General features: G+C 44.0%; 1 protein-coding gene and 1 long non-coding RNA gene across 9 annotated transcripts in view; one reads left to right on the forward strand and one right to left on the reverse strand.

Moving 5' to 3' along the window:
• BEND7 (BEN domain containing 7) overlaps positions 1 to 12,816 on the reverse strand; it is a 47,406-nt gene extending 34,590 nt beyond the window's left edge. For all 8 annotated transcript variants that reach the window (XM_066978918.1, XM_048062585.2, XM_066978780.1 and 5 more), the window contains exons 1-2: positions 12,661 to 12,816; positions 8,678 to 8,761 (exon numbers count right to left, since the gene is read on the reverse strand). In XM_066978918.1, the coding sequence (XP_066835019.1) occupies positions 8,678 to 8,761; positions 12,661 to 12,721 (145 nt within the window). In that variant the 5' untranslated portion in view covers positions 12,722 to 12,816. The remainder of the gene's footprint in view (positions 1 to 8,677; positions 8,762 to 12,660) is intronic.
• LOC106046207 (uncharacterized) lies at positions 12,676 to 15,122 on the forward strand. The gene is made up of 2 exons (XR_010825631.1): positions 12,676 to 12,812; positions 13,729 to 15,122. It is a non-coding gene; the product is annotated as an uncharacterized lncRNA (long non-coding RNA).
• Positions 15,123 to 22,668: the final 7,546 nt, after the last annotated feature.

The raw sequence follows: 22,668 nt of genomic DNA on the forward strand, positions 1-22,668 counted from the left end.
CTGGTAATAAGGACGTGTTCATAACCACTTCTGAAATAAGAAGCTTCTATTTTTTTTATTTTACTGGTAATAGAAAAATCAAACACCCTAAGCAAATGGAATAACAAAGATCAAGAAACTGATGAATTGACCCTTTATAGTATACTTAATACAGTAATAATTGGGATGCTGAATTCAATTTACATTCCCGCTTCCCAAAGCAAACCTATTTTTGGAAAAGCGGGAATAGAGAAGAAATTTCAGAAAAAAAATAATAAAAAAACCCTCTCCAAAACCCAAACCTAGTGTGCACTGGCTCTGGTTCAACAAGGTATTTGAAAGTGTGCTAACGCCAGCCACGTGAAATGTTTTATCAATTCAACAGCACCATTCTTAGGTAGGTGCTCTGCTAAACCAGGGAGTTAAAAAAGTGGCATCTCCCTCCCCAGCACCCTGCACGAGCCAAGCTCCACGTGCCGGGGACACTGGCAAGCCCAGCGCACCCAGGGACACTCAGGACATGGCCAGGGAGCAGAGCAGAGATGAGCTGAGTGATCGGACCGAGCCTGGGCTGAACCCCAGAGGATCTCCAACCAGGAAAGCGGGTGCTTTGCAAGAAAGCTTCCAGTCCCAACGCCGAAACCACTCGCCGGCCCCGTGCGAAGGACCGTAACGGCGTCTCCGCGCCAGCCGAAGCGTCGAGGAAAGCCATCTGCAAGGAAGTTCTACATTACGTTTCATTTTGCCGTTTCGTCTGCAGATCGATGCGCGCGCGGGTGATTTAATTAACAAATTACGCTCCTCGGACCCAAGCCAGCCAGGGGCTGACCGTTTGCAGTCCCCAGCCTCGGTGGGAACGGAGAGGCCCCCGAGTACCGCGGCACTGCGGTGATCGAGGTGCTCGGATCTGGGCGCTGAAGGCTGCCTTTCTTGCCCACGTCTCAGCTCCCAACGCTTCCACGGCACGACAGCATCAGAGGATCCCTGCCCGTCGTACCACTTAGCAGCACGTAGCGCTATCGGAGCTTTACGTTACCCACTCGTGTCGGTGTTTAATAGCAAAACGTACCTAAACGTCAAAAAAGCTTCCCACCCACCTCCTCCTATCGGGCTTACTTGACTGCATGCTCCGCTGCTGGTCAGGTGACACGCTGCTTGAAAGATTAAATTTCCCTTACCCAATTACATCAAATATTAATGTTAATTGAGCTTATTCAGCCCTGATTCTGGTTGCATGTTCCTTTTTATAGAGGTCTTCCTATATAATGATGTGAGCACGCTTACCTCCAAAGAGAAAAATCCCTACATTTATATCACAACTCATCCCGAAATTTCAGCAACTCCTACCTAAGTATATCTTTGCATTTACCTAGATCCCTACTGAAACTGGGGAGATTTCCCATTTATGAACTTTTTACTCCCCCCACAAAATATGTTCTCTTTGGAAGGAAGGTCCTTGAAAACACACCCTGAAGATTAGGTCAAGCCTACAGCGTGCAAGTTTACAACAACTCATCCACCCACCCAACCCAGTTATGACGTTTCCATCTTTTTATGGCTTTTAATTTGTGACTGCCCAGCTACAGTCTTCCCAACCCGAGCGGACGTTACACTGCCTGCCTGAACGTGAGGGCTGCTGCAGGAACGGATTTAACTTCTTGCTCCCTGGTTATCTCATCCGGCTATTAGCTCTAGAGCCCAACGATAGAGTTCTGCTATCACCTATTCCACTGCTGATGATCTTCATAGATAATTATGTAATTTAAAAAAAAAAAAAAAAAAAAAAAAGGAAAAACCAAACAGCTCAAGCTACTACATCCTATGGAAGAGCCAGCCTTCCTTTTCAAATGCTGAACGGGATAATAAAGAAAAGAGAAGTTTGCTGCTGCGTTACCTGTCTGTGATAAGCCTCCTGAGAGGCTCCTTAGCTGCTGAGGACTGGGAGGAGCAGTGTTTGCAACACGCGTCCCAGCCCATCTGCCAGAACCCAGCATCTCTTCCCCTCTTCTGGGCTTCCGAAGCACCACTGCTGCGGTGCAGCCCTCCCCTGGAAGCCCTGTGGGTACGTGCCCGAGGAGGTGGGATTGCCTCCGCCAGCAGCCTGCAGCCCCAGGTTTTGCCTCTCAGATTGCCCGTGTAATCCCTTCGGGTTTTATCTGAAACCACTGAATTCACTTGCAAATTACTGTTCAAAACAGACAGGCATGGCAAATTACAGCCCTGTTTAGGAGCTTGCATGTGAAAATAAGAGTCATAGCAGAAATGTATTAGCAATGTTTTTTAATAACTATTATAGTAATTTCTATGATGGCCCCTTATATATAATTTATTTTTTTTCCGCATGGCTTGACTGTAATCTTAGAGAACAACAAAGGACAAAACAAAGCCTTTTCATAAATTCTACATCAAATATTCATAAAAAGTGATTTCCCCCCAAATTACTTTCAATCTCTTTCCTTACTGCAAGTATGCGCACAGTGTTAAAACGTACTGCTTTGAAAGATGCAAGAATGTCAAAATTTTAAAACGCACAGATATAAAACAAATGTCCTCCTAGGAGGTGGCATCCACGTGCTAGGCGTGCCGCTGGCTCAAGTAACACAACTGTTAACAATTTTAGCTAATAAAATACCATTGATAATTCATTAATTCTCTGCCTCTGGATGCTTGAGCATTTTTTCACTGCTATGCTTATTGAACTCCATATAAATATGGCTCGCTGCCTACAAACAGGTCATTAGACTTTTCCAAATAATTTGTCAAATACTATCACTGCGCTACAAAGAGCGATAAAGCGACGTGCAGCCATACCCATTCGTTAAAACATTAATTACATATTTGGTTGCCACTTCTTTTATACTGCAATGTAATTAATGCATATCTTTCAAAGTGTATATATGAATGAGTTAAGGTTGGATAATGGACTGTATAATGTTTTTTTTTTTTCCCCTTTTGACTTATGTAAACGAGTAACTGTAATGTTCTCTTGGCCTGATATTTTGCAATTAATTTCATTATTTTTAGCATTTATGGGAAATATTTTGGGAAGTATTCGTAGCTGACTTCTAATAAAGTCTGATTTTCTATGAATTAGTGTCTCATTTTGTGTTCTGTTGTGGTTTGGCAGATAAAACTCCTAGGGAAATTTTCCCTTCTTGGCTATATAAACAAGACTTTTACCTCTATCAGGCTGCCTACTGCAAGACCTCGGTATCTCAGATTTCTGCCTCTGTGTCAAACTAAGCTGGAATTGGAGTGAGTTCAGAAATTATTAAGGGTGTAGGAAGTACAGCAATAGACACCCAGACAAACACACACGAGGTGACAGCATCGGTTCGGTTTGTAAGGAAACAAGGCCGCAGAGGCGAGGAAAAAGTAGAAGTCGAGGCACGGCTTGCAAGTTTCGAGGGCCCAGAAGAAATTGCGACAGAGCACGCGGGTTATATAATCAAACTTACTAAATGCCAGCTTATTAGACGCCACTTGAATGGTGCTCTTCCTGGAATGGGGCCAGCAAAAAAGTCAGCTGCCCGTGTTTGAAGAACTTGTAAGGGCTAATTCGAAGTACTGCAGGGAACCGGGGAGGTGCACGCATGCACGGCACCCACCTTCGGTGTGCAGCCCAAGTCAGCACACTGGCCGAAACACCACCGTGAACATTACGCAGTGCTCAAGAAAAGAACAACAGTTATCCTAGAAGGGAGAGTTACCCTAGAAGGGAGTTAGGCAACCCTTCTCAGCAAAAACTATACCTACGTCATGCCCTAGCTTTCCAAAGCTCAGCTATTTTTGCCACTTAACTCGTACCGTTCAGGGCTCCTGAAAATTGTGAAGTCCAGCGTGGGGAAAATAGAGGAGCCATGTGCCTGTTTCCTTATCAGATCAAAAGGTTTCCTAAACCGAATGGAAAGTTGTTGTGACTGCTCCGCGGATAATTTGAATTGAGCAACTGTGTAGCTAAGCCGATTGGATAAGCACACATTTCTCAAACAAGTGATCCCCAGCCTTGGCTGGCATGTAAGAACCTACACTGAACAAGTAACACAGGCAACAACACGCTCTGCAAATTAAAAGCTTCAAACCCAAGTCAACAGGGAGAGCGGCGGTCACGAACAATGTCAGAGGGTCACACAAGCACCATGAGTTATGAGCCTGGGACTTTTACTACCCCTAGCGAATATATAGGGATATCGAAGCCGTCTTAGGTGAGGCATCCTACCAGTGCTCTAAAATGATGTTTGAAAGCACTTACCGTCCTTCACATCACCACACAAAGCACCGTCTGAATCAGCACCCTCGGATTAGCTGGCCTCAGCCCCTGCTCCAAAACTAGGCACGGAAGCCCACGGGTTGATCCATCCCCCTGCCTGCTGCGAGACCCAGGAAGTTAACGAACATCACCAGCATATGAGCAAAGCAACCTGCAGAACCAAAGCCGGGGTCAGACCCAGGGACCACCGGGAATATGGAGGGCCGTTTCCTTGGAAGATGAATGAGATGAGGTGGCCCAAGGGCAGCCACAACAAAGTAACTCTTCTGAAGAGCCTGGTAAAACAGTTTCAAAAACAGCCAGTAGGATCAGATACCGAAATTACAGACTTGAGGCCACACTGCATCAACTAAATCACTCAGGAAACTGCAAGTGAGCAACTGTTTCTACATTTACATACTAACAGAGTCATAGAATTTAAAAAAAAAAAATGAAGCGCAACAATGTCGTCTTGGAAATACCCCATGTCAAGATCGTGCTTCAGCCCCGAAAGGGAAATGCTTGACAAAGTTATTTTCTACATCTGTGTTCTCAAATGATCTTTTTTGCAGTCTTAATAATAGCAGCTATTACTGCAACAACCATACTTGGGATGTAATTCTATTAAAAGTACCGAGTAACTTCAGACTTGCGGTAAGTCAACTTTTTCCTCTATGAATAAATTGCAAAGGGTATTATTTCTGGGACAGAATAAATTCTTGGAATTAGTGAGTAACTTATGCATCATTCCCCTGCTCCAAGAACACATTATTTATTTTATCATGACACGCTAACGTTATTAATCTGCTGCCTTCCATTTCAGCAACGTGAAATGCTGTAAAATGCACAGACACCTGCATTACAGTACATTTCAGCTCCACTTTATATCAGTCATAAACATCTCTGTTTTGGACATCTCTTCAAAACAAATGCTCCAAGCACCCTGCGCGCAGCATTCGATTTTATGAAACTATAAAAGTTCTTCACTGTTAATTACACAGACAAATGTCTCATCACACATTTGGTTACCAGGATAATATAATTAGTTTTCTACATTAACCTTTCAAACAGAGCCTGAATTTCAAGTTGAAAGCATTGTAAAAACACTCAGTCTGGAGGTATATTTTTTTTCCGCTTTTTTTTGTGTGTTGATAATAAAATATTATGACTGGGGGAAAAAAAAAAAGTGGTATATACAAAAGATATTTTTACAGACAAGCTGGCTTTAACCGGCGCTGTCCGCAAACCCTGGTTGTACGGTCCCTGCACGGGCTTGTGTTTCCAAGTCTGGGCTAGCAGCCTTGACAGCACATTAACGCTGATAACTGCTAAAAGCTGAAGACAGGGCTGTCTTAAATCTTGATCACATTCAAGGTTTAAGCACTTCACTCCGGGCTGCGTCCTGCTTTTCAGAGAGAGCACTCTCCTGATATTAGATATCCGAGCCCTTCCCTTCAAAACAAAACAAAAAAAAAGATGCCAGTCCTCACCTGCAAAAGGCAGCAGCAATAGATTCACCCGGAATTTTGCAAAGGCTGCGCTTAACTGCATCCTTTGTCTAGGAAGATGCAAATTCTCATTTATCATCTTATCAGAGGAAAGGATTAGAAAAGACGACGGGTAATCTCCCACAAACTCAGCAACTGCAACACACGTGCAAACTTCCTAAGCCAATGAAGCTCCGGTTAAAAAGCAGTGGTGCTGCGTGCCCTCACACCCAACAGAAGTCGCTTCCACCACCACATTTCTCTTGTGCTGACGCTTCCTCCAGTTCGCAGCCCACATTGACCCAAAGCCAGGTTTTGCCCATTTTGCGCTGTTGCAAAAAATGAAAATAAATAAAAATCCAGGTCCAACAGGTCTTTTCTGACATTTGATCCCAACGTATGCCAACAACGCATTAAATGCTTAATCATTTCCCCCAGAATCTCCTTTCTTCTCATCCGTGCATCCCTTGACCAAAACATCTGCACGTCTTATTCCCAAGCTTCACTGCTTCACTTGTAGGATGACATTAACATTTCCCCTTTTCTGCAGTAAATAATTTCGCTGACATATCTTAACATCCATTTACATACTAAAGGCTGCAGCACGTTGAGGTTTTAACAGCTGTAGTCATCCCACGGATCAGTCAAAAGACCTAAATCAAAGAATAAACTTGACTCTAAACCAAGGACCCGAGCACTCGATGGAGTGATTATCCTTCCAGGTTTAATTTTGGCACAGAACATTGAAATTAAGTGAAGCAGGGATTACAGCCTTATTAGGGGACAGGACAACGAGCCGGGGAAAGCATCGTTCTCCCATCCTCCCTGAAGCACAATATAAAATTACGGCGTGCAACGTGAAATTTTCAAAAGGGAAGCTGGAATGCCAAGTGCTGCTCATCCCCTATCTCCGCTGGAAGGTGGGAGCTCAATTTTCAAGTGCTTTCGGCCAAGTTCAGTTCCCACCACTGCTTTTCCTACATCCCAGATCACCTCCTTTGTCATTAAGGAATCTGGACAGCGGCGTAAGCTACTGAGGACAAAGCAGAGAGGGTTGTGCGAGCTCTGGGCGACCTACCAAACCCAGCTCCCACAGGAAGAAAAATTCCTCATCTGCAGATCCTGCACTGTCGTAAATCATTAGTTTTATCAAAATTAACAGGTTTTGAGGAAATTTGGAAGTTGGAAACTCAGACTGTCTCTAGAAAATAGGGTCCTCTTTCTTTTCACAGCAGCTGAAGGTGGGCTCCCAGGACTGCAATTCTGGGCTTCAACACCTGACAAGAAAGTCCTCTGGTGGGACTCACTAAGGACTAAATTCTGACGGGCTCCTGATGTAGGTGAACTTGATGCCAGAGCACATTCAGTCACAACCAGAAGCTGGACACGTAAAAAAATCAACCAAGCAAACAAAAAGCGACAAAACCAAACGAAAAGCACGTAACAAACCTGCCCTCGGAAGATGAAGCAGCCCTCAAAAGACAACGCAGCCAGACCAAAATCATCAATTGGTCTGAGTCACGGCACAAATGGCAAAGCACAAACTCCTGCACAGCCTTAGAAGCACCCCGGCTTAAGCAGCTAGATGCCTAACCCCTGACAAAGCCTTATTCTGATTTGGGGTTGAGAAGAAAACATTCGTGGTAAATCTCTAGTGCAGGTCAACCCAAAAGTGCCTACACAACACAGAATCCAAACGCAAAGCTTAGCAGCCTCCTTCACTCTCCCTGGAAACAGGTGTAGGGAAGAAGTATTTGCTCACAACCCTAACGGTGAGAAGCTGAGAAGGGAATTTAACACAGCTCTCCCCCCTCGTAAATATTCTAATCGGAAGACTCCACACCATCCAAGACGCCCCCTTTTCTCTTCCACTTGCCGTTGACCTCTAGGAAAGGATATGGTACAAGGAACTAAGGAGACAAAAGGATTTTACCTGCAGCTTGATTTCAGGTGCTGCTTTACATGCTCGGGACTAGTGCTTCTCACTGGCTCTAGGGGGCAACACACACAGACTCCAGAAACCTTAGATCACCTCACAAACATTTAGGCTCCCGGTACAGCTAAGGAAAGGCAGACGCCTCCAGATTTCCTGCTGTGAAGGCACCTGCTTTCTCCAAAGCCTGAGCAAGGTGACCAAGAGCTTGCTTTGTAAGCTAAGAGTCATTACTGTAGCTCAAAACCTTGCCTTTATTCTTCTGAATTTGGCCCACTGTCCTTTTGCAAAGGGGTTCAGCACCCAGAAGAGGTCCTGGATGAGACAGAAGGGGGCTGGAAGCAGGAAGAGAAGCATTCTACAGAAGAGTTATAGAGGAGAACAAGCATACAGGCAAGAAAGATAAAGGTTCACCGGTAACTAGTCCTATCATGCTGTGGTATATATCACGCTGCAGACTATATATTACTATATTACTTCTCTGTTTTCTTTACACATTTTTAACTGTTGATTTAATTTAATTTAATTTTTCCCATGGCAGGATTAGCAGGCAGGCTACAGAGGTGAAAGGACATTACATTAAGACAGCACATTAATCCTCTATCCCACCCAAGGCAGAAGCAAAACCAAACAAATAGCAGCTTCCTGGAAATTGAATTTCTGTTATCCAGATGTCAAAGATGTAATACCCCAATTACACAAACTATTGCCAGTGAAGCATGCCAGAGAATATGCAATGTAAATGGGGTGAGCAGAGAGCTGCAAAACTGCAGAGTCAGCATCTGGCTCTCTGAGTGAGTGATAATTAGCACTGTGTGTAGACACTAATAAACATTTATGTCTGAAATTACAACTTTTAGCAGTGTTAATAAAGGATATATTGGCAATTCGTAGAATAAAAGGGTCTTGAAAAGAACGTCATATTAAACAATGGCAGGCGCTTCCCATGCTTGCACAGAGATTTTTTTCCTCCCTAATTGCAAATGGCCACGCTATGTTGCTCTGAAATTAATCAACACAAGCACATACCTAAAAAAACGGGTTGTGTTTCTTTGGTCTCCCCATTAACATCATTGCTGTAGTCAGAGATCTTATATATCTCATGATGGTAATCTGGAATGAAAAACGATAAAAAAAATTAGAACTCAAGTGATCTGGAAAAAATGAACACTGAACACATTGCTACAGTTTTACTACATAATTTATCAATATATCTGCAGTTTATTTCATGTACATCAGATTAACCACAGAAAATGTGCTCTGTATCAGCACCTCCTAAAAAAAAAAAAGGAAGAAAAAATAAAACCAACTTTGCTCACACTGGAGAGGCTTAGCTAAAATATTTCACAGATTTTAGGGAATAGCCATGCCTGCCCTAAATTACTGTGTTCATTTTCACAGCAAATTATCCCACCAGATGCCAATTATCTGGCTTCTTGCTTTACAGATGGAAAGCAGATTTATAATGAAAACTTTACCTTCCCAGAGACCCAGAGAAACTTTCAAACTTTGCCTTGATAAGAAAACCAGCAACGTACGTCAGGGCTGCATCTTTCAGCTCTGCTGACTTATCTTGAGGTCACTGGCCTCTGAGTTCTGAGGAAAGGAGGCTCAGGGACACCTTAGGATATTCGCTTATAGAAACCAACGTCCATGCGAGATGACCCTAAAAATAAACACTGGCATCTTTTATTCAGAGATATGACAGGACATGCACAGAAAATTGAATTTCTGCTTCAAATAAAAGGATATTTTCTGTGAAGGTCTCTGCTGTAATCACAGGCATGCGTTCAGCAGAAAAGCAGTTCTGTTTACATGTGTGTACAGAGGGAATAGTAATTACAAGAGGAAAAAAACCAACAACAACAACAAACAACTATCTGAGGGCAGCTCTCCTGGATTCTATTTCTGACTCTGCTACTGGCACACACTTTGTCCTTAGGCAAGTCACTCAAGACTGAACAATATATTCAGTGTCTTGAAATAGCTGCCTCATCACCTAACTCCTGTAATGCTGAAGCCCTCCCAACTAGCTCAGTTACTCCCTCTGAAAACTGGTTCTTGTATTTACCTGCCTCGCAAGAAGTCAGGTGGAGATTAACTCCTGGAAGAGCACTCGGAGGGATTCAATTAAAAGGCACAAGAGGACCGAATGGCACCATAAGCAACTCCTCCTCTTAAGAGGAACACACCTGCCTTTCTGACAAAACAATCAGCTACAGAATTATAAAGGTCTCCTACAAGTCAAGCTTCTTTGTTACGATTGTTTATTTGTACAGCATGACTGTCTTAACGGCACAAGAGGAGGAACTACCCAGTAAGTAAACCAGAATCAAGCGTAATACAGCACTACAAAAGAAAGAAAAGGGCCTGGAAAGAAATGTCAGTATGGTAGAGAAGAGAAAAAAAAAAAAAAAGAAAAGAAGGAAGGTAGCAAGGTCAGGAGTGAAGTGCTAACCAAAGAGGCAGCATTGGGGTTTTGCGTGTCACACCGAGGGAGTGAAACATATGGGCTGCCTGACGTGTACTGGGTAAAGGTGAAGTTTGAGCCACAACATCGAGGAAGTAAAGGTCCCTTCTGCGAGGCTAAAAATACAGAATTTATGCGAGCTGCACTCCGTGCCCATTAGCTTTTCTCCACATTTTCATCCTCCGGAGATCTGCTAGGAGCGAGCACGTGGAAACTAGGATCTAAATAACTTACAGATTTGCAGTCCTTAGATATATAGATTGCATGTGGTTTCTTCTCTAGCACTTCCCTGTGCTCATCCAGCCGGGCACAACACTCTCCTGATCTACAGCTGCTGCCTGGAAGTCACCACGTTGCACCTCAGAGGTGGCTGCATTTCAGATTGAAAGGAAGCCCCTTCCTGCACTAAAAGGAACTGATGGTGCTGGTAAGGTGCTCTGAAGTTTTTTGGGACAGAATAAGCATCATACGTGTTATTGACAGGCCGTGCATTACAAACAAAATCGACCCAGTGTACCATTTTCTCTTTGGTTCCCTTCTTCTGCCTCAGATGTCACAGTCCAGGCGCTGTGAAATCCATATCAATTTCACAACAGTAAACACTAAACTGTGACATTACTGAATGACTCCAGCAAGAGGCAAAGGCCAATTACAAGAGACAACTATTTATACATAATTATCTTCATAATCAACTGTGATAGAAAGAGGGTACGTGAGAGCAGACTCACATACAGAATGTGATTTTTATCTTCTCTGCTCTCAAAGCGCAAAGACATTTTCTCTCAGGATGTGCTTTTAGTGTAGCTTTCTATGTGAATTCCTACATCCAAAAGGAGACAGCAGATAAAATAAGGAATGCCAATAATTAACCATCATAAATGCATTTATCCAACGAGGTTAAATAGATTGCCTTATACACTGAGAAATATTTAATCCAGTTATGAGCAGCAACTGACAATTTGCAGAATATTGACACATTTTTGACAGCGCGCACATTTTTTACGCCTCTATTAGGAGAAAAATAAAACCGAGGCTTCGATTTCAGTTTTGCTTGTCCACACGTTTCACTTTCAAGCCCTACGCTCCAGCCCTGCACGAACTGCTTGGGAGGCGACTCCGAACAGCAGATGCTAAGAAACCCCACAAACCAAACCCGCCCTTTATAGAGACGAAAGCCCTCCATGGGTTTGCTGATGCTGGCATTTAAAAAAAAACCCCAATAAATTTCAACAAGTCTGACCAGTCGCTGTCCCCCTAGTTTGGGGAAGGTGGTACGTGCCCTGCTCCAGACCCTCCTGTGCTGTTTAAGCAGTAATTATTTACTCTTCCTACCAGGCAAGTTCATTTCCATCTTTACGTTTCTCTGCTCCTAATCTGATTTTGCAGCACGCCTACGAAGGCATCAGCCTTCATCCAGCAAGTACTGAAAGTCGCCCTCCCCCCCCCCGTCCCTAAGTGTGACATTACACCAAAGTAGTCACCTGCCCTGAACTTGGCATGCAGGACACACACAGCATTTCAGGGAGATATTTCAGCCCAAGACTTCGAGACACAAAAGGGGGAAAAATAATAGTCATAATAATAATAAAAAAATCCCACGTCAAATCAATCAGGGCAAGAGATCTAATCAGCTGAAGCAATAAATACCCAGCCCAAAGGAAACCCTAGGGCTGGGAAGTCCACCTGTTAAAATGACTACCAGCGGCTGTATCTTTTTAAAAAAAAAAACAAAAACAAAAAACACACAGGATTGAACCAGAGGGCTGCGTTCCTTCCCCGACATGAATCCAAATATTTTCCCAGCGATCCCTTTTAAAATACCCTCTTTCCGAAAAGCAAACACACGCCGAGCGAACAAGTTGCATGCCAGCAATTCCTCCTCGCCCACGTACAATTAATTACCTGCGTGGATTTTAATAAAGCAACCTCTGTGAGGCTTTTCTCTGAAATACGTGTATGGACGCAGTCGAGAGGAGGAAGAAAAAAAAAAAACACACACAACACACACACACAACAAATCCACAGGAGTTGAATACTAAAAAGGTCCGTCGCTGCTCAAGTGTCATTATTCTGCTAAATTCTCCATTTCACCTTTTTCTCCCCCCCCCCCTCACCCCAGGGGGATTTACAATGAAACGCGATCCAACTTTATTTTGTAGGAGATCTGCCCAGAAAAAAAAAAAAAACACGTCCACCTTTGGAGGTGTCTTTTTTTTTTTAAAGCAACATATAAGACGTGCACGTAAATAATGTGTATTTGCGCGTGTAAGAAGTGAGAGAGGGAAAGAAGGGGGGGGGGGGGGGGGCAACAAAATAACAGCAAAATAAAGACCTGCAGTGCTTCGGGGAGTTGAAGCATACGATTCCGGAGTTAAATAATAAATACGAGGAGGGAAGAGACATTACAGAGGTGGAGGAAAGGGAGCACACACATTTCATAACATCCTGCTCGCCTCCCGTGGCAGCCAGCCCCGTTTATGTAAAAGTCTTCTCCGAGGCGCAAACAAACAAACAGCACAAAGCCGCCCCCCCCCACTTTTACCTTGATTTATCAGTTTAAAGCTTTGGGATTTCCTGCTTCTCTTCCTCTCGGTAAACTCCATGGTGCGGCCAGGAGGAAGAAAGGGAAGGAGAAAGGGGATGAGAGGAGCGAGCAGGGCGGCCGCGCAGCGGGGAGCAGCAGCCGAGACCAAGGTCCGTCTCTTTAATCAGCAAAATAAACGCAGCCTGGCAGATTTCGGCTCCAACTGCAAATAAAGGCAGCCGGGACAAGTTGGCTCCGGCCCCCTAAGGCGCCGCCCGCCCTCCCAGGCCGCCCCAAACTTTGAGGGGAAAGCGGGGTGCGGCGAGAAGAAGGGGCGGGGGGGGGGGGGGGGAGGACGGACGAGCCCGGGGCGATGCCGGGCAGCGCCGCCGCCGCCGCCTCCCCCGCCGGCTGCGAAGGGCGGCCCGCAATGGCTCGATGGCACCGGGACCCCGCTGCCACCTGCTGGGGGGAAGGCGGCGAGCCCCCGCCGTGGTGGCGGCGGCGGTGGTGGCGGCGGAGGAGCCGGCCCCCGAGGCCGGCCGGCAGCCCCACGCCACCCCGGGGACGCGGCCCCGGAGCTTCGGGCCCCGCGGCGAGCCGGGCTGGGCGCCGGAGGGGGGCTGGAGGGAGAGGGGCTGAGAGGGCAGCGCCATTTTGTGGCCCCCCTCCCGCCTTCCCCTCCCTCCTCCCTACAGCCACTTGCTGGCTCCCTCTGCCGTGCCCCGGCGCTGCTACACGGCCCTCGGAGCCCCGATGGCTCCCTCAGAGCAGCCGGGGGTGCTGACAGGGCTCTCGGCGTGCTCCCGGTTCCCCTCGGCGGGGCGGCCGGCCGTGAGGGAGCGGCGGCCTCCTGTCAGGGAGCCCTCCTGCCAGCCCCGGGGGGAGGCTCCCTGAGGGGCTCTGGGTGATTTTTGGAGGCTGGAGGGGACCCCAAGCTGGGGACAGTGACGGTGGGGAGCGTCACAGCAACGTTGGACTTGGCGGTGGTGGAGCTGCCACTGTGCGAGTGGGGTATGCGGGGTGGGTGAAAGGCAGAAATAGGGCTGGGCCGGGTAACTGACTGCTCGTTGTTGTGTTTTACAGCAATTCTGGCAGTGATGTGCCAGCATCTATCACAGAGCGCATCGAGGAACAGACCAAGACCGTGAAGAGCACGTTGAACCGCTGTCCTGCCGAAGGATGCCAAGTTTCACTCTCAATGGGCAAACATGGAGTCCCATAGTAAAACAGAGTCTCTCTCCTTGGAAGGAATAAGATTCACAGCGTCTGGCAACCCTCCGACGATTACCAAGGAGGTCACCATAGCCATATGGATGATCCAAATGCAGCTGAACTTAATGCTTTGATTTATCCGCCAGTTGACGCCTCCAGCCATACTTGTGGTTCACTTATGTTGCACTAAATTAGTTTCTGGTGTAGCTTTTAGTTTTCACTGTCAAGACTGCCTTTGCTTATTGCCTATAGAGGAGGACTCAGACTTTTACAGTTATGACTACGGATAACCAAAACACAGCTCCCGATCATCATCTTGTGTTTTAAATGTAGTCAGGCTGTGTTATGACAAGGAGAAGAGTATGTGATAGTTGCACACGCATACTCGAACAGAAGCAGATCTTCATGTGGTCTAATCAGAGTACCCAGGAGAATTCCATTGGCTCCAGTAATATTGACTGACCCTATCACTTTGAGTAATGAAATAAAATTAGTAAGAGGAAAGCAAAGTGAATATTAATAATAATGATTTGTATCATAGTGGCGTGAGTAGACACAGATCTGAATTCTCTAGTGGAAGGTGCTGTCCAAACGCCATGCAGAGAGTTTACCCAGTTCCCGAAAAGCAAAATCAGAAAATAGGTTTAATGGTGAAGCAATATCAGAAAATATGCCTAATGGTAAAATTTATTAGACTCTGGAAAATTAAATTCATGAGGGAGGTTACGGAAACCTCACAGATTGGGTAAGGGTGTAATTTTCTATTAAATTGCTAAGTGGAAAATCCCAGAGGCAATCAATATGCTACTTTTGGAATTTTCCTAAACTTCTCTGTAAGACTTTGTGAAAGGAAACTGGGCTAACATACTATTTAAAATCCTGTATTATATATTTTTGGGTGAATGCTGAAACAGCAAAGGTAGATGGATGTCATATGCTGTTTGCTAAATTATATGGGTCCAATTAATCTCTGGTACAGTGCAGTGAAGTCAGGTTTGAGATACAGAAGCAGTGTTCCTAAGTTTTGTGTACAAAAAAGAGTATTTTTTTTTTCCCCAAACAATCTGCTGATTCCTGTCTGCTAACTTTATTTACCAGACTTAAAGTATTGCTGAAAGTGTTGTATGACTCTCATCCTTACTGGGACAATAGGAGAATTTTATGAAACATAAGGCCTTCATTTACTGTTCAACTCACATGATAAGCCTTATCCTGCTTTTGCCAAAGGAACGTGATACAAAAATAAAAAGGTCTTTTCTCTTTTCCTTGGTTATTCAATTTTGTTTAACATCTGGTATATAATTTATGGAAACATGTTTTATCGACTGTTTTTTCATCCTTTTAGTTCTTCTTCTGTGTTAGATTCTTTTGCTTAAAGGAACACTTACAATTCAAAATGTCATTTTAGTCTGAACACTGCACCCAAGTTTCAGGTAACATTTTACAGGTTAGCACATCCCTTTTTTCATTAGTATTACTCATTTTGCTTCCTGTGCATTTGACGAAAGAGATTCACCCTTTTCTATGTGCGGAGTGAGCTTATTCTGCAAACAAACCTAATTACGGTTACTCGGATAAGTAAATCTCATGCTTTTCATTTATGAAAGTGTTAGCCGGTTTGGATACCTAGGCCCCGATCCTGCAATCTCATGTGCATAAAAGTGAATTAGAAACTAGGACAAGGTGACTTTAGGTCAAAGTCTTCTAGTTATCCACAGAATGTGTAGGAGGATCCAATAACTGCACAACAATCTTTCCATCCTGTACTGCTCATGCTTCTCAGCCATGATGTAGAAAAACTACTTGAACTCAAAGGCTCCTGTAGTCCATGGATGCAGTAAGTCACAAGATTCTTTTGGGGGGTGTTTTGGGGCTGGTATCCTACAGCTGGACTCAGACCATCTGCTCATTTTTCATGGGCCACCATCAAAATGTTCTAGCTGGAGAAACACAGGGATGAAAGTCGTCCTTATTCCTTGCTGCCTTGTGTCACTCCAATAGTTGGCTGCATCTCTGTGGTAGCCAAGTAACTTATGATAAAGTGCACTGGCTCCAACAGGCAGTCAGCTTTTAATTTCATCTTTTATTTCAGTTAATGTCCCAGTATTGGATTATTATCATTACACATTAAGAAACCGTAGTTCTTTTTTTTTTTTTTTTCCCTGGTGAAAACATGGAAAATTCAGAGCATTGTTTAATATATTCCTGAATGGTCACAAAGTATTTCCTCAATCAAATCAGTAATTGAGTAATGTGTTTTTCAAAATGCCATGAAATTAGCTAACTAAATAAAGGCTTTATCTTGCAACATATTCCAAGTCAGTATGATTATCCCTGGCTATTTCCTAGTTACCATTTTATTCTGCTGTAAGTAACTTTCAAAATATCCCCTTCCCATTCTAACTGATAATAGTTTTTCTGACAATTTTCTGGTTTGTAAAATGATGATTTTATTTCATGTGTAGGACACCAGCTAATCAATTAAATATAATTACCCTCATAATATTTCAGTATGGATAGCTGCTCTTCACATCAGGATGTTGCAGACCGTTCCTTTGTTTCCAGCCTCATCCCCAGAACAGGTGTGTCCAGTTAATCGCAAGGTTTTGATTATTATTCACAAAGTAGGATTGAATAGGACCAAAATGACTGAAGAAGCCTAGAGCTTAGGAGAATTTCACAGGTCTACTAAGAGATCCTTCAGCTTTTCAGGCGGAAAAATTGTACTGAAAAACGGCGTAAAAACTCGATGGACTGATCTGAGGCTTTAAGTCTAACATCAAGGAACACACGTAAGGCCAAGAGAGGTAGGAAGAGGCTGCTGTTGTCTTAATATTGCCATGATTACTCCTTTTGGAGCCTGAGGAAGTTCAGTGCGATATTAGAAAGCAGGAGAAGGGTGAAGAGGCAAAGTAGAGACCAGGAGTTGCAGAGGTGACGGGTTAATAGGTTAGCTATTTCGGTTAGTTACGTTTAATGAATGTCATTGAAGATTTTATAAACTCTGGCAGCGTTTTTCCCTTGCAGGTTTCCAGTGGTGTTTTCGTGGTCATATAAAATATGTAGGCAGTACTTTTTCTCATCTTCCAGTTTGACAGTAAGTCACTGACGTCTCTCTGTCTTACTACAAACCTTCTCTTCTGGGGGGCTTTCACGTTGTTGTATCTGAGGACTGGGTCATCGCAGAGGTAGGGTTCTGGATGTCCAAGTCTGAAGCGTGGAAGTGCAGTTTAATGTGTTTTCTGATCCCCTGTAAGTTCTCCTTGTAACGTTTCAGTCGCAGTACTTGACATCTTAGTATGTCTCAATCCTTACTCTTTTTTTTATTTTTTTTCCTTTGGGATGCTATTTTGAAATAACTTCTTGTCTCTTCTGCTGTTTGTTAATCTTCCTCACATAAATTTTAAAGAAAAAGCTACAGGAGGCAACGATGTTTTTATCTGTTTGCCAGCTCAGGGAAACTAAAACATTCCAGAACTGGTTCAACAATAAAGAATATAACTGAATCTATGTACAAAGTGTTCTTTGTGTGTGTGTTACAAGCCCTCTGTACACTTCTGTTTCAGACTGCAAAATCCATTTTGGCTGTAAAGCTGGACTTTTCCTTCCTTCTGTCATTTTATGTGTACCTTGGATGGAAATTGCAAGGCAGGGCAGTATAAGAGTCAAATTTTGATGGTTATCCATTCTGATTGAATTCTCGTGGGATAAATGGATATTAAGATACCAACTCTTCCCTAGGATAAGCCACTTTTCAAACTTGAATTCTGGGAGGAGTGGGAAGACCGAGGTGTCCAAGCAGCAGATTTGGTTGGAGGATAAAGAGGACAAGGTCTCAACAACCCTTTTATGAAAGCTAAAGTGGAAGAATGGAGAAATCTGCCCATATACATGGCTATTTTGTGCTTCTCCACAACATGGAAAAATCAAAAGCTGCACAAATCTTGCCCTGCTTCTGACTTAAAACCCAAGATACTTCGAGGTAACTGAGGGCAATGCGAGCAGGGCTCATTATTTTGCCTGAAACTCAGAATTTTTTGTGCTCTGTAAAGAGTAATAGTCTTTAGAAATCTTAGCAAAGTCTGGATGTGTCTCTGCATCGCTACCACCTCTGTCTAAGAGAAGTGTAAACCCAGGCTGGCACTAGAGGAAAGGGCACGTTTAAGCTTGGGGTAGTTCAGGGATCAACGTTAATCACGGGAAGCCAAGCACGGCTAGGCTGAGTGGTCCCATCGCTGATGAATGCTCCAGGCACAAATTGTGGCAAGCTCAGCTCAGAGTCCGTCAGCCCGGCGAGTCCCCTGCTAGGAAGGGTTCGAAGAGGGCTGTGCCGCTAATCACACCTACATTTCTGTGGCTGTTTGCTTCAGTCACAGCAGCTGAAGGCAGATGCAAGAGTGCAGCCATGGAGAGTCAATCACTGGAGCTACAGACACAAAATGAATGCAGAATCAGCTGCAGGAACAATAGCATTTAGAGACATTAGACAGCTCCTTGAGGCTGCGAGATGAAGGAGCCCAGGCAACGACCATCCTCCTTTGAGTCCTGACGTGGGGACATGATGCCGTGCCCCCCCCAGCCCAGCCTTCTTGCCGTTTCCAGCTTGCCACAGGGAGCTGCTCTCTGCGTCTTGATTCTGCCTTGCTCCCCCTCCGGTTCTCCTGCCACACATTAGTAAAAGCACTTGCGCTAAAATCAATGGGACTTTGAAAACTAAAAGTAATGTGTGTTTTGGTATGCTACTAATCCACTTATTTGGATCCTCTTACTGCTCCTCTGGGCTGCCCTGATCCCTTCTATCAGCCCACCCAGCTGCTCTGATCTGCTCTCTAAACTTCCGCCGCGGCTCTATTAGCATCCCTGTCAACTCACAGGGCTGCTGCCTCAACGCCTTCAATCCCCGCTCCCAGTGAGAGTCTCTCCCCTAAATTATAATCCTCGTAGCCGAGAACACTGATGTAAGCTAAAATAAATTCACAAAAAGTTGCTGCAGCTCCTACTAAGATGTTCGGTTTCCCTAAATGTTTTCAAACAGCACTTACATTTCAGGTGGGGGAAATAGGTGAAGACACGTTCATAACTACCTGCCTGCCTCTCAGTTCCAAAAAAAAAAAAAAGTCAAATTTTATTGCAAGATACAACGTGGTTCAAAATCTACTCGCCGTGCACTTTTTAAAGACAGATTATGTGAATTTAATATCTGTGTCAGACTGGAGACTGACAACATCTGAAAATGGTGCTTTTATTCAGCAGTAAGATATATGCAGCAGCATTTTCATTAATGTGGCTCCCCCTGGATTTATCTTTAGAGATGTGTAGATATTGAAGACTTCATCACCCTTTCAGTCCTTGACCTCTCTGCTGAGGCAGCCAGTACACCTGAATGGGTATTTTGTCTGAGATGGACAAATCCTGCAGGGATCAAACTGACAACACAGAAGTCTGATCATTTAGTAACAACTTTCAGAGATTTCTTGCCTGGGTTGGATAGAAACTAATGAATTCAAACTTAGAAATACAATACGCTCAACCATTTATCTTCCATACACGTAAAAATAGAAGAAAAATAGATGTTTTTATGAGCTTTTCTACCATCCAGCAAGAGCTGTTTGGCTTTTGAAGGTCTCCATTGTGTTTATTCATCTATAATTTGAATACAGCTAAGATGTCTCAAAAGTGAGGATTGTGATGTACAGATCTTCCTTCAGGGAAGCTTTGGGAGAGAGACAATTGCGTGGATCTGAAGCTCAGGGCATGGAATTTGACAGTCCAGTCTGCAGTGGCAGGTATTACTGCTGTCACTGCATCTTTCCTAGAAAGAGTTTGGGTATCGGTTGCGCAGACTGATGCTGAGAGTAAACGGTCTGTATTTAATGCGGTTTGCCCTGTACTGACAAAGTGACAGAAATAAGAACCATCTACAGAAATATCAACAATAAATTGCATGATCATTTTCTTGCAAGGTGTTTTGAATTGTTTAGCTGTCACCAGCAGCCAGTGTCTGTGTTTGCACTGCTGTCAAAAGAGCACAGTCTTCCTACTGACATCCTGGGCCATGGATCCCTTACGGGCTCTGATGACATGACGCCATAAACTAAGTTATGATTACTCTTTCCTGAACAACAAAATTATCCTCAGATATCTCCCCTGCCAGCCAGTTTGGCAATAATTAGCTGTTTTTAAACGCAAGGCTTTTTAGAAGCAATAATTACTTTCTAGAACAACTCAGTTTCACAGAAACTAAAACGGCTGGGATGAGAATTGACTCATGTGTCCTTTAGACAACCTGAACAATTCACCTAACCTCTTATCAAGACCAGAGGTTAATCGTCATTCAAACAGTTATTTCAAGCATGTTTCTAAAAGCCACACTAGCCTTACTAAACAGTAATGCCCATATGGAGTCACCGCTTTCCTAAGTATTTTAGTGGGGCATGACACGGGTCCGTCCAGGAAGACAGGAACTATGGGGGCTGAATTGCCACAAGAGATGGTTTAAAAAATCAAGAGATGGTTTAAAAAAGCAAAACAAAACAAATTAACAAGCCACCTGCTTCTTTTACTCCTAAGGATGCATGGACGTTTTGAAGAGTTCTGTTTGCTAGAAATGTTGGGGACTATTTTCTGCCATTGCCTCGCCCAGGAGCTTCTCTTGTGTTCGCAGGTGGCATTTGGACACCCATGGAGGAGTGCTACCCACCTTGTCTTCTTTCCTATTCCCTCTGGCTGAGTGTTTCTCCATCTGTGACCACCTGGATGTTGTGTCCTACTGGCTATGGGTTTCTGAAAGGAAAGTACAAAAAGCAAGCCTAGCATGGGTGGCTTAAATTTGCTCTGTGAGGGCAGGGGCACATCTCTGGTGCAAGAATTTTAGGGATATGCAATTTGCAAACCATAGCAAAGGTGCTCCCAAGGCTGTATAGAACAAACTGTCGCATATGCAGAGGTGACCCGTGGATGTGACAAGCTGGAGATGCCTCTAAACTAGGTGAACTAGGGAACTTGATGGGTTAATCCCCTCCTAAAAGTTATTGACTGCCTTAATAAATGAAGAAAAGAGTGAGCCTGGACATAGAGCTCCCTTTGCCAGATGTGGACATATTTAGTCATGGCATAAAAACAGTTTTATCAAATATCATTTTTTGCTATTGTATTTTGAAGATGAATAAAAGGAACCATACTCCTATTTGAAAAAGGTTTCCAAGAGTGATCTGTGTCCCCTGTTACTTGAAATGAATTCTTTTGCAGTCTCAGTCAGCTATAAGGTATCAGTTTTGCCTCCTGTGTACAAATGAAAGCATACAATGGCTGAGCTGTGGTTTTCCCCTGTATTAATGTCAGATAGAAAAGTGGAACTGGATAGCCATAAATAACTGAATACAACCTGAAAACAGCTGAATATAAACTGAATATATACTGAATATAAACTGAGTACAACCAAAGTCATTCTGATCAGCTTCACCACTTTGGCAAACAGATGACATCTGGGTTGTTTGAGTGAAATGATGAATTTCTGAGCTGCCTTCAATAATCTCTCTGCAAGCTGACAGTTGGCTTGCAGCAAATAAAGCTGAGCAATCAGTTAATCATCAAGAAATTGGAATGAAACACCTTCTGTATGTTTTAAGCTTGTACTTCTATTACTTACAAGGCTCTTATGAATGTTCCAAGATTTTGAGCAGCTTCTAGATTTCCCTTGTCAGTCTTGATTTAATATGGAATGTTGTGAAGTGAATTACTTCAAAGTAGGCTTGTGGTTAACTCTGTGGGGTTGTTCCAGAGGTCTGCGGAAACCTGGATATAGGAAAAACACTGGTAATACTATTGCTTCCAGACCCAAGCTCAGCTGCAGTGAGCTCTCAAGACTCTGCAAGTGGTTTTGGGAGAGCTTAACGGCCTGGCTACAGCCTGACAGCAAATACAACATTTATTAATCACATGTGAGATAGAAATACACAGGCATCATGGTACTAAACCAGCAGCATTTGCCCTGAAAAGCAAAACACGAGCAGTAGAAAATAAATAGTCAAGCTAAGGATTTATAGCAGTGATCTAATTGATTTTAATGAGTAGAGTAATGCCATATATGATAAATGAGAAAGATACAGTTTGCAATACAGCTTGGAAACGCACCCATTTTACACGCTAAAAATATCTTACACGCTGATGTCACCAAAAGGATTGCTGCATGAATGAGGGACCGGCACAGTGGAGGAATTGTGTGCTTTCATAACACACTGCTAAGCAGTTTCCAAAATCACAGGTCAGGGCTCCTCGGAGCAACGGTGCGTCTGGAGACTTGGAGAAACCCTCCCATCGTGTGGAAGAACAGCGTGTCCATGCCATGTTGTTCAAGGAGCAGAGCTCACAGAGTGAAGTGTCATGCGTGCCATGAGTTTGTCTGGCAATGGAGGCTCCAGGTATCCATCCTACACCAAAGTACCACATCTGAATGGAGGCAGTCAAAGGACCAGAGGTTGGTAATGAAGCAGGCAGGGACCATAATGGATTGTGAGCACAGATATACCCTTGGGAATGCATTAGGAAGAACAGAGAAGCTTTGAGCAGGCTCCAGCCAAGACCTGACCCAACTGTCTCAGTGATTTATGTCCTGCAGAAAACGTTGCCCTGAGCCCAAGGCAAAGAGGAGACTAACAGATTTGCCCTTCCAGAAATCAGAAAGGAAGCTGGATTGGATTTCCTCATGAGTTGCTAGTGAAAGAAAAAGAATGGAATATTACTTGTACACAACAGACGAGTTTGTAATCTCTTCAGGAAAAGAAAACTTGAGGATATGGATGACAGAAAATA

The sequence above is a fragment of the Anser cygnoides genome, chromosome 1 (assembly GCF_040182565.1).
Source record: "Anser cygnoides isolate HZ-2024a breed goose chromosome 1, Taihu_goose_T2T_genome, whole genome shotgun sequence".
NCBI classification, from domain to species: domain Eukaryota; kingdom Metazoa; phylum Chordata; class Aves; order Anseriformes; family Anatidae; genus Anser; species Anser cygnoides.